General features: G+C 33.7%; 1 protein-coding gene across 1 annotated transcript; it reads left to right on the plus strand.

Annotated features, from left to right (window-relative positions):
* Positions 1-11997: 11997 nt before the first annotated feature.
* Positions 11998-12747, plus strand: LOC137410036 (uncharacterized). Its single transcript, XM_068095649.1, has one exon. The coding sequence runs from the start codon at positions 11998-12000 to the stop codon at positions 12745-12747; it is 750 nt and encodes a 249-aa protein (XP_067951750.1).
* The last annotated feature ends 230 nt before the right edge of the window (positions 12748-12977 follow it).

Below are 12977 nucleotides of genomic sequence, written 5' to 3' on the forward strand. Positions count from 1 at the left end.
AGAAATGCTCCAAATGCGGAAATAAGCTTACTGTAAGAATTTTACAAACGTCTGACAAAACTGAAAAATGTAAACTTTCAAATTCAACCAAACATGCTAGAAATGCTCCAATTGAGCTAGTTAGCTTATTGTGAGAATATTACAAACGTCTGACAACACTGAAAAATGTAAATTTTCAATTTCAACCAAACATGCTAGAAATGCTCCAATTGAGCTAATTAGCTTATTGTGAGAATATTACAAACGTCTGACAACACTGAAAAATGTAAATTTCCAATTTCAACCAAACATGCTAGAAATGCTCCAATTGAGCTAATTAGCTTATTGTGAGAATATTACAAACGTCTGACAAAACTGAAAAATGTAAATTTCCAATTTCAACCAAACATGCTAGAAATGCTCCAATTGAGCTAATTAGCTTATTGTGAGAATATTACAAACGTCTGACAACACTGAAAAATGTAAATTTCCAATTTCAACCAAACATGCTAGAAATGCTCCAATTGAGCTAATTAGCTTATTGTGAGAATATTACAAACGTCTGACAAAACTGAAAAATGTAAATTTCCAATTTCAACCAAACATGCTAGAAATGCTCCAATTGAGCTAATTAGCTTATTGTGAGAATATTACAAACGTCTGACAACACTGAAAAATGTAAATTTTCAATTTCAACCAAACATGCTAGAAATGCTCCAATTGAGCTAATTAGCTTATTGTGAGAATATTACAAACGTCTGACAACACTGAAAAATTTAAATTTCCAATTTCAACCAAACATGCTAGAAATGCTCCAATTGAGCTAATTAGCTTATTGTGAGAATATTGCAATTGTCTGACAAAAGTGAAAAATGTAAATTTCCAATTTCAACCAAACATGCTAAAAATGCTCCAATTGAGCTAATTAGCTTATTGTGAGAATATTACAAACGTCTGACAAAAGTGAAAAATGTAAATTTCCAATTTCAACCAAACATGCTAGAAATGCTCAAATTGCGCAAATAAGCCTATTGTAAGAATTTTACAAACGTCTGACAAAACTGAAAAATGTAAATTTCCAGTTTCAACCAAACATGCTAGAAATGCTCCATTTGAGCTAATTAGCTTATTGTGAGAATATTACAAACGTCTGACAAAACTGAAAAATGTAAATTTCCAATTTCAACCAAACATGCTAGAAATGCTCCAATTGAGCTAATTAGCTTATTGTGAGAATATTACAAACGTCTGACAACACTGAAAAATGTAAATTTCCAATTTCAACCAAACATGCTAGAAATGCTCCAATTGAGCTAATTAGCTTATTGTGAGAATATTACAAACGTCTGACAAAACTGAAAAATGTAAATTTCCAATTTCAACCAAACATGCTAGAAATGCTCCAATTGAGCTAATTAGCTTATTGTGAGAATATTACAAACGTCTGACAACACTGAAAAATGTAAATTTTCAATTTCAACCAAACATGCTAGAAATGCTCCAATTGAGCTAATTAGCTTATTGTGAGAATATTACAAACGTCTGACAACACTGAAAAATTTAAATTTCCAATTTCAACCAAACATGCTAGAAATGCTCCAATTGAGCTAATTAGCTTATTGTGAGAATATTGCAATTGTCTGACAAAAGTGAAAAATGTAAATTTCCAATTTCAACCAAACATGCTAAAAATGCTCCAATTGAGCTAATTAGCTTATTGTGAGAATATTACAAACGTCTGACAAAAGTGAAAAATGTAAATTTCCAATTTCAACCAAACATGCTAGAAATGCTCAAATTGCGCAAATAAGCCTATTGTAAGAATTTTACAAACGTCTGACAAAACTGAAAAATGTAAATTTCCAGTTTCAACCAAACATGCTAGAAATGCTCCATTTGAGCTAATTAGCTTATTGTGAGAATATTGCAATTGTCTGACAAAAGTGAAAAATGTAAATTTCCAATTTCAACCAAACATGCTAGAAATGCTCCAATTGAGCTAATTAGCTTATTGTGAGAATATTACAAACGTCTGACAAAAGTGAAAAATGTAAATTTCCAGTTTCAACCAAACATGCTAGAAATGCTCAAATTGCGCAAATAAGCCTATTGTAAGAATTTTACAAACGTCTGACAAAACTGAAAAATGTAAATTTCCAAATTCAACCAAACATGCTAGAAATGCTCCAATTGAGCTAATTAGCTTATTGAGAGAATATTGCAACTGTCTGACAAAAGTGAAAAATGTAAATTTCCAATTTCAACCAAACATGCTAGAAATGCTCCAATTGAGCTAATTAGCTTATTGAGAGAATATTGCAATTGTCTGACAAAAGTGAAAAATGTAAATTTCCAATTTCAACCAAACATGCTAGAAATGCTCCAATTGAGCTAATTAGCTTATTGTGAGAATATTACAAACGTCTGACAAAACTGAAAAATTTGAATTTCCAATTTCAACCAAACATGCTAGAAATGCTCCAATTGCGCAAATGAGCCTACTGTAAGAATTTTACAAACGTCTGACAAAACTGAAAAATGTAAATTTCCAATTTCAACCAAACATGCTAGAAATGCTCCAATTGAGCTAATTAGCTTATTGTGAGAATATTACAAACGTCTGACAAAACTGAAAAAAGTAATTTTCCAATTTCAACCAAACATGCTAGAAATGCTCCAATTGAGCTAATTAGCTTATTGTGAGAATATTACAAACGTCTGACAAAACTGAAAAATGTAAATTTCCAATTTCAACCAAACATGCTAGAATTGCTCAAATTGCGCATATAAGCCTACTGTAAGAATATTACAAACGTCTGACAAAACTGAAAAATGTAAATTTCCAATTTCAACCAAACATGCTAGAAATGCTCCAATTGAGCTAATTAGCTTATTGAGAGAATATTGCAATTGTCTGACAAAACTGAAAAATGTATTTTCCAATTTCAACCAAACATGCTAGAAATGCTCAAATTGCGCAAATAAGCCTACTGTAAGACTTTTACAAACGTCTGACAAAAGTGAAAAAATGTAAATTTCCAATTTGAACCAAACATGCTAGAAATGCTCCAATTGAGCTAATTAGCTTATTGTGAGAATATTACAAACGTCTGACAAAATTGAAAAATGTAAATTTCCAATTTCAACCAAACATGCTAGAAATGCTCCAAATGCGGAAATAAGCTTACTGTAAGAATTTTACAAACGTCTGACAAAACTGAAAAATGTAAATTTTCAATTTCAACCAAACATGCTAGAAATGCTCCAATTGAGCTAGTTAGCTTATTGTGAGAATATCACAAACGTCTGACAACACTGAAAAATGTAAATTTTCAATTTCAACCAAACATGCTAGAAATGCTCCAATTGAGCTAATTAGCTTATTGTGAGAATATTACAAACGTCTGACAAAACTGAAAAATTTGAATTTCCAATTTCAACCAAACATGCTAGAAATGCTCCAATTGCGCAAATGAGCCTACTGTAAGAATTTTACAAACGTCTGACAAAACTGAAAAATGTAAATTTCCAATTTCAACCAAACATGCTAGAAATGCTCCAATTGAGCTAATTAGCTTATTGTGAGAATATTACAAACGTCTGACAAAACTGAAAAATGTAAATTTCCAATTTCAACCAAACATGCTAGAAATGCTCCAATTGAGCTAATTAGCTTATTGTGAGAATATTACAAACGTCTGACAAAACTGAAAAAAGTATTTTTCCAATTTCAACCAAACATGCTAGAAATGCTCCAATTGAGCTAATTAGCTTATTGTGAGAATATTACAAACGTCTGACAAAACTGAAAAATGTAAATTTCCAATTTCAACCAAACATGCTAGAAATGCTCAAATTGCGCATATAAGCCTACTGTAAGAATATTACAAACGTCTGACAAAACTGAAAAATGTAAATTTCCAATTTCAATCAAACATGCTAGAAATGCTCCAATTGAGCTAATTAGCTTATTGAGAGAATATTGCAATTGTCTGACAAAACTGAAAAATGTATTTTCCAATTTCAACCAAACATGCTAGAAATGCTCAAATTGCGCAAATAAGCCTACTGTAAGACTTTTACAAACGTCTGACAAAAGTGAAAAAATGTAAATTTCCAATTTCAACCAAACATGCTAGAAATGCTCCAATTGAGCTAATTAGCTTATTGTGAGAATATCACAAACGTCTGACAAAACTGAAAAATGTAAATTTCCAATTTCAACCAAACATGCTAGAAATGCTCCAATTGAGCTAATTAGCTTATTGTGGGAATATTACAAACGTCTGACAAAACTGAAAAATGTAAATTTCCAATTTCAACCAAACATGCTAGAAATGCTCCAATTGAGCTAATTAGCTTATTGTGAGAATATTACAAACGTCTGACAACACTGAAAAATGTAAATTTCCAATTTCAACCAAACATGCTAGAAATGCTCCAATTGAGCTAATTAGCTTATTGTGGGAATATTACAAACGTCTGACAAAACTGAAAAATGTAAATTTCCAATTTCAACCAAACATGCTAGAAATGCTCCAATTGAGCTAATTAGCTCATTGTGAGAATATTACAAACGTCTGACAACACTGAAAAATGTAAATTTTCAATTTCAACCAAACATGCTAGAAATGCTCCAATTGAGCTAATTAGCTTATTGTGAGAATATTACAAACGTCTGACAACACTGAAAAATGTAAATTTCCAATTTCAACCAAACATGCTAGAAATGCTCCAATTGAGCTAATTAGCTTATTGTGAGAATATTACAAACGTCTGACAAAACTGAAAAATGTAAATTTCCAATTTCAACCAAACATGCTAGAAATGCTCCAATTGAGCTAATTAGCTTATTGTGAGAATATTACAAACGTCTGACAAAACTGAAAAATGTAAATTTCCAATTTCAACCAAACATGCTAGAAATGCTCCAATTGAGCTAATTAGCTTATTGTGAGAATATTGCAATTGTCTGACAAAAGTGAAAAATGTAAATTTCCAATTTCAACCAAACATGCTAAAAATGCTCCAATTGAGCTAATTAGCTTATTGTGAGAATATTACAAACGTCTGACAAAAGTGAAAAATGTAAATTTCCAATTTCAACCAAACATGCTAGAAATGCTCAAATTGCGCAAGTAAGCCTATTGTAAGAATTTTACAAACGTCTGACAAAACTGAAAAATGTAAATTTCCAGTTTCAACCAAACATGCTAGAAATGCTCCATTTGAGCTAATTAGCTTATTGTGAGAATATTGCAATTGTCTGACAAAAGTGAAAAATGTAAATTTCCAATTTCAACCAAACATGCTAGAAATGCTCCAATTGAGCTAATTAGCTTATTGTGAGAATATTACAAACGTCTGACAAAAGTGAAAAATGTAAATTTCCAGTTTCAACCAAACATGCTAGAAATGCTCAAATTGCGCAAATAAGCCTATTGTAAGAATTTTACAAACGTCTGACAAAACTGAAAAATGTAAATTTCCAAATTCAACCAAACATGCTAGAAATGCTCCAATTGAGCTAATTAGCTTATTGAGAGAATATTGCAACTGTCTGACAAAAGTGAAAAATGTAAATTTCCAATTTCAACCAAACATGCTAGAAATGCTCCAATTGAGCTAATTAGCTTATTGAGAGAATATTGCAATTGTCTGACAAAAGTGAAAAATGTAAATTTCCAATTTCAACCAAACATGCTAGAAATGCTCCAATTGAGCTAATTAGCTTATTGTGAGAATATTACAAACGTCTGACAAAACTGAAAAATTTGAATTTCCAATTTCAACCAAACATGCTAGAAATGCTCCAATTGCGCAAATGAGCCTACTGTAAGAATTTTACAAACGTCTGACAAAACTGAAAAATGTAAATTTCCAATTTCAACCAAACATGCTAGAAATGCTCCAATTGAGCTAATTAGCTTATTGTGAGAATATTACAAACGTCTGACAAAACTGAAAAAAGTAATTTTCCAATTTCAACCAAACATGCTAGAAATGCTCCAATTGAGCTAATTAGCTTATTGTGAGAATATTACAAACGTCTGACAAAACTGAAAAATGTAAATTTCCAATTTCAACCAAACATGCTAGAAATGCTCAAATTGCGCATATAAGCCTACTGTAAGAATATTACAAACGTCTGACAAAACTGAAAAATGTAAATTTCCAATTTCAACCAAACATGCTAGAAATGCTCCAATTGAGCTAATTAGCTTATTGAGAGAATATTGCAATTGTCTGACAAAACTGAAAAATGTATTTTCCAATTTCAACCAAACATGCTAGAAATGCTCAAACTGCGCAATTAAGCCTACTGTAAGACTTTTACAAACGTCTGACAAAAGTGAAAAAATGTAAATTTCCAATTTCAACCAAACATGCTAGAAATGCTCCAATTGAGCTAATTAGCTTATTGTGAGAATATTACAAACGTCTGACAAAACTGAAAAATGTATATTTCCAATTTCAACCAAACATGCTAGAAATGCTCCAAATGCGGAAATAAGCTTACTGTAAGAATTTTACAAACGTCTGACAAAACTGAAAAATGTAAATTTTCAATTTCAACCAAACATGCTAGAAATGCTCCAATTGAGCTAGTTAGCTTATTGTGAGAATATTACAAACGTCTGACAACACTGAAAAATGTAAATTTTCAATTTCAACCAAACATGCTAGAAATGCTCCAATTGAGCTAATTAGCTTATTGTGAGAATATTACAAACGTCTGACAACACTGCAAAATGTAAATTTCCAATTTCAACCAAACATGCTAGAAATGCTCCAATTGAGCTAATTAGCTTATTGTGAGAATATTACAAACGTCTGACAACACTGAAAAATGTAAATTTTCAATTTCAACCAAACATGCTAGAAATGCTCCAATTGAGCTAATTAGCTTATTGTGAGAATATTACAAACGTCTGACAACACTGAAAAATGTAAATTTCCAATTTCAACCAAACATGCTAGAAATGCTCCAATTGAGCTAATTAGCTTATTGTGAGAATATTACAAACGTCTGACAAAATTGAAAAATGTAAATTTCCAATTTCAACCAAACATGCTAGAAATGCTCCAATTGAGCTAATTAGCTTATTGTGAGAATATTACAAACGTCTGACAAAACTGAAAAATGTAAATTTCCAATTTCAACCAAACATGCTAGAAATGCTCCAATTGAGCTAATTAGCTTATTGTGAGAATATTGCAATTGTCTGACAAAAGTGAAAAATGTAAATTTCCAATTTCAACCAAACATGCTAGAAATGCTCAAATTGAGCTAATTAGCTTATTGTGAGAATATTACAAACGTCTGACAAAAGTGAAAAATGTAAATTTCCAGTTTCAACCAAACATGCTAGAAATGCTCAAATTGCGCAAATAAGCCTATTGTAAGAATTTTACAAACGTCTGACAAAACTGAAAAATGTAAATTTCCAAATTCAACCAAACATGCTAGAAATGCTCCAATTGAGCTAATTAGCTTATTGAGAGAATATTGCAATTGTCTGACAAAACTGAAAAATGTATTTTCCAATTTCAACCAAACATGCTAGAAATGCTCAAACTGCGCAAATAAGCCTACTGTAAGACTTTTACAAACGTCTGACAAAAGTGAAAAAATGTAAATTTCCAATTTCAACCAAACATGCTAGAAATGCTCCAATTGAGCTAATTAGCTTATTGTGAGAATATTACAAACGTCTGACAAAACTGAAAAATGTAAATTTCCAATTTCAACCAAACATGCTAGAAATGCTCCAAATGCGGAAATAAGCTTACTGTAAGAATTTTACAAACGTCTGACAAAACTGAAAAATGTAAATTTTCAATTTCAACCAAACATGCTAGAAATGCTCCAATTGAGCTAGTTAGCTTATTGTGAGAATATTACAAACGTCTGACAACACTGAAAAATGTAAATTTTCAATTTCAACCAAACATGCTAGAAATGCTCCAATTGAGCTAATTAGCTTATTGTGAGAATATTACAAACGTCTGACAACACTGCAAAACGTAAATTTCCAATTTCAACCAAACATGCTAGAAATGCTCCAATTGAGCTAATTAGCTTATTGTGAGAATATTACAAACGTCTGACAAAACTGAAAAATGTAAATTTCCAATTTCAACCAAACATGCTAGAAATGCTCCAATTGAGCTAATTAGCTTATTGTGAGAATATTACAAACGTCTGACAACACTGAAAAATGTAAATTTTCAATTTCAACCAAACATGCTAGAAATGCTCCAATTGAGCTAATTAGCTTATTGTGAGAATATTACAAACGTCTGACAACACTGAAAAATGTAAATTTCCAATTTCAACCAAACATGCTAGAAATGCTCCAATTGAGCTAATTAGCTTATTGTGAGAATATTACAAACGTCTGACAAAATTGAAAAATGTAAATTTCCAATTTCAACCAAACATGCTAGAAATGCTCCAATTGAGCTAATTAGCTTATTGTGAGAATATTACAAACGTCTGACAAAACTGAAAAATGTAAATTTCCAATTTCAACCAAACATGCTAGAAATGCTCCAATTGAGCTAATTAGCTTATTGTGAGAATATTGCAATTGTCTGACAAAAGTGAAAAATGTAAATTTCCAATTTCAACCAAACATGCTAGAAATGCTCAAATTGAGCTAATTAGCTTATTGTGAGAATATTACAAACGTCTGACAAAAGTGAAAAATGTAAATTTCCAGTTTCAACCAAACATGCTAGAAATGCTCAAATTGCGCAAATAAGCCTATTGTAAGAATTTTACAAACGTCTGACAAAACTGAAAAATGTAAATTTCCAAATTCAACCAAACATGCTAGAAATGCTCCAATTGAGCTAATTAGCTTATTGAGAGAATATTGCAATTGTTTGACAAAAGTGAAAAATGTAAATTTCCAATTTCAACCAAACATGCTAGAAATGCTCCAATTGAGCTAATTAGCTTATTGAGAGAATATTGCAATTGTCTGACAAAAGTGAAAAATGTAAATTTCCAATTTCAACCAAACATGCTAGAAATGCTCCAATTGAGCTAATTAGCTTATTGTGAGAATATTACAAACGTCTGACATAAGTGAAAAATGTAAATTTCCAATTTCAACCAAACATGCTAGAAATGCTCCAATTGAGCTAATTAGCTTATTGAGAGAATATTGCGATTGTCTGACAAAAGTGAAAAATGTAAATTTCCAATTTAAACCAAACATGCTAGAAATGCTCCAATTGAGCTAATTAGCTTATTGTGAGAATATTACAAACGTCTGACAAAACTGAAAAATGTAAATTTCCAATTTCAACCAAACATGCTAGAAATGCTCAAATTGCGCAAATAAGCCTATTGTAAGAATTTTACAAACGTCTGACAAAACTGAAAAATGTAAATTTCCAATTTCAACCAAACATGCTAGAAATGCTCCAATTGAGCTAATTAGCTTATTGTGAGAATATTGCAATTGTCTGACAAAAGTGAAAAATGTAAATTTCCAATTTCAACCAAACATGCTAGAAATGCTCCAATTGAGCTAATTAGCTTATTGTGAGAATATTACAAACGTCTGACAAAACTGAAAAATGTAAATTTCCAATTTCAACCAAACATGCTAGAAATGCTCCAATTGAGCTAATTAGCTTATTGTGAGAATATTACAAACGTCTGCCAAAAGTGAAAAATGTAAATTTCCAATTTCAACCAAACATGCTAGAAATGTTCAAATTTATACAAATTTATGACATTTTATACAAATGGCAGATGGACACAAGACAAATGAATTGGTGACAGCCAAAGGTAAAGCTAAATTTACCATAATCGATTCTAAAGGCAGGCAACAAAATGTGACACTAAATGATGCACTACTAGCCCCTGAGTTTCCAGTTAGTTTGTTTTCGGTGCAATCTGCTGTGCAAACTGGTGCGGAAATAACATTTGCGAAAGATAACACCAAACTCACAGCTAACGGTACAGATTTCGACATAGCCCAACACGGTAAACTGTACTACTTACACACTGTATCTGATACGCCATCAACTATCAACACCGCTGACAAATCAGCCAATGTTACGAAGTCACTAGATGAATGGCATGTAGCCCTAGGACACTTAAACCACGAAGATGTTCTCAACCTACAAAAAGTAACACTTGGTATGAAAGTAAGCCAAACTACATCAACTCCAACATGTACTACATGCACCACCAACAAAATGACACGTATACCAAAGTCACATGACAATCCTCCTATCTATGCTACAAAACCTCTAGAGCGTGTACACTCAGACCTATGTGGTCCCATATCACCATCTTCTAGAGAAGGACATCATTATATCATGAACTTTATTGACGAATATTCAAGCATGATATTTATCTATCTACTACGAGCTAAAAGTGAAGCACACATTGCGCTACAACAGTTTCTCGCAGACATTGCACCTATTGGAAAGGTAAAGGAATTACACAGTGACAATGGAGGTGAGTACATGTTTGACTCATTCAAGAAGATACTGTTATCAAATAGTATTAAACACACAACTACGGCACCCCATACTCCATATCAGAATGGAAAATCCAAGAGGTCTTGGCGTTCGCTACTAGAAATGTCAAGATGCTTGTTAGCTGATACAGAGCTTCCTAAAAGCTACTGGTCCTACGCTGTACGACATGCTCAATATCTGAGAAACAGGAGCTATCAAAGACGCACTAAGTCTACAGCCTACGAGTTATTTACTAACGCAAAACCCGACATGTCAAAACTTCATAATTTTGGTTCCCGTTGTACCCACTACATTGACGGATACAAACAAAAGCTAGATAAACGTGGGAATGTAGGAATATACTTAGGTGTCAATCTGCAAAACCATGGATATTATGTACTCAGTGACAACAAAGTCATCACGACGTGTAATGTCACTATACATGATAACAGTTCCCGAAACCATGAAATGCCTGAGGTAGATCCGTGTAGCATGCCTCTCCGTGGTACAAGTCAAGCCATAACAAGGGACAATGATTCTGGTACCATGCCTTCGGACCAGGAACCTGAGCCAGTGAACCAGCCAGTAACACTACAGCAAGCTGACCATAGTACTGAGCAGACAACTTCCATTCATGTAGCTACCAGACCACGTAGAGAGAGGAAAACTCCACCTTATCTATCTGATTATTATCTGTCAGTAACTGATTATGCATACACTACAAACCTGGTTCCTCTCATACCAACGACTTATGAAGAGGCAATCAAATCTGATAACTCTACTCAGTGGAAAGCTGCAATGGACGCTGAAATATCTACACTGCAAGCTAATGATACATGGACCATAAAACCTCTTCCTGTCAATCGTGAGGAGACCAAAGGCCGCTGGGTGTACACCATTAAACAAGGTAGTCAACCAGGCAAGATACAGTACAAAGCAAGGTATGTGGCCCGAGGCTATTCACAGATAAAGGGTATAGACTATGACGAGACTTATTCGCCTACTACTAGGTTCACATCTATTCGATTCTACTACAGAAAGCTGTAAATGAAAACTTACACCTACATCAACTTGATGTAAAGGGTGCATACTTAAATGCTCTTATAGACAAAGATATCTATGTACAGCAGCCTCCTGGATATGAGCAAGTGGATGCCAGAAACACACATCTCACATGTCATCTAAACAAGTCACTATATGGACTAAAACAGAGTGGCAGGAACTGGCACACCACGCTAACCGACTATCTGAAATCTATAGGCTACGCTGCCAATGATATTGATCCATGTTTATACACTAAACAAGATGGAGATGATCAGATAATCATTTTATTCTGGGTAGACGACATCATAGTTGGAAGCAACCGCCAAGAGCTGATAACTACCAAAAGCAATCCCTACATGACAAGTTTAGAATGGATGACCGTGGTAAGTTACAATGGTTCTTAGGCATTGATTTTCAACGACTAGCTAGCGGCAATTACCAAAGTGTCAAGAACGTTATGCAGAAGCGATACTCAAGCGTTTCAACATGACAGACTGTAAGCCAGCTAAAACGCCAGCCGAGAATACATTAACACTCAGAAAGGCTACTGATACCGACAATATCGACACTAACTTTCCATACCGCCAAGCTATAGGAAGCCTTATATACCTAATGACAGGAACCCGACCTGATATCAGTTGGATCGTTTCCAAGCTTTCTCAATTTTTAGAGAAACCAATTAAGTCACATGTTGCTGCTGTGAAAAGAGTTCTACGCTACATAAAAGCTACAAAATCATACTCTCTCACATTCACACCAACTAATGGCGCATTGCTAGGCTTTACTGATTCTGACTGGGGTGGTGACTGCGATGACAGACGCTCAACCACAGGGTACCTCTTTAATCTCAGAGGCACACCCATTAGCTGGAAATCGCGTAAGCAACCTACTGTTGCATTATCATCCAGCGAAGCTGAATATATGGCGATTGCAGAAGGCACCAAAGAGGCATTGTATTTACGACAACTGTGTTCTTCTCTTGGTATGCCACAATCTAATCCTACTAATATACATGTTGACAACCAAAGTGCTATTGCACTAACTAAGGACACGGCCAGCAAACATAGCCGCACCAAGCATATCGACATCCGTTTCCATTTCGTTCGACAACAAACTGCTATATCGTATGTACACGTCGATACTAAGAGCAACCTAGCTGACCTCCTAACTAAACCACTTGGTCGATTTGCTCATTACAACCAAACACACGAGCTCCAGCTTGAGAGGGCATGTTGAACTGGCAATCTGGCACTGTATGCTAGACATGTGATAAATAGTATATTCTCTATTATTTAGGAATTATGCTCTCGGTACGGAGTAGGCAACTCCAATCTATTCATGTATTACGATTGTGTGAATCACATTTTCTGTTTCCTGTTTCTGTTCGGCAATGCTTTGTACTTGTTGCTAAAAATAAATCATCAGAATTAATCTGCTTACATCGGCCTATTATGGCCACCAGCTCA

This window comes from Watersipora subatra, unplaced genomic scaffold, assembly GCF_963576615.1.
Source record: "Watersipora subatra unplaced genomic scaffold, tzWatSuba1.1 SCAFFOLD_101, whole genome shotgun sequence".
NCBI classification, from domain to species: Eukaryota; Metazoa; Bryozoa; class Gymnolaemata; order Cheilostomatida; family Watersiporidae; genus Watersipora; species Watersipora subatra.

Excerpts from the sequence above, each read along its gene's own strand:
- LOC137410036 (XM_068095649.1), top strand. The coding sequence starts at position 11,998 with ATGACAGACTGTAAGCCAGCTAAAACGCCAGCCGAGAATACATTAACA.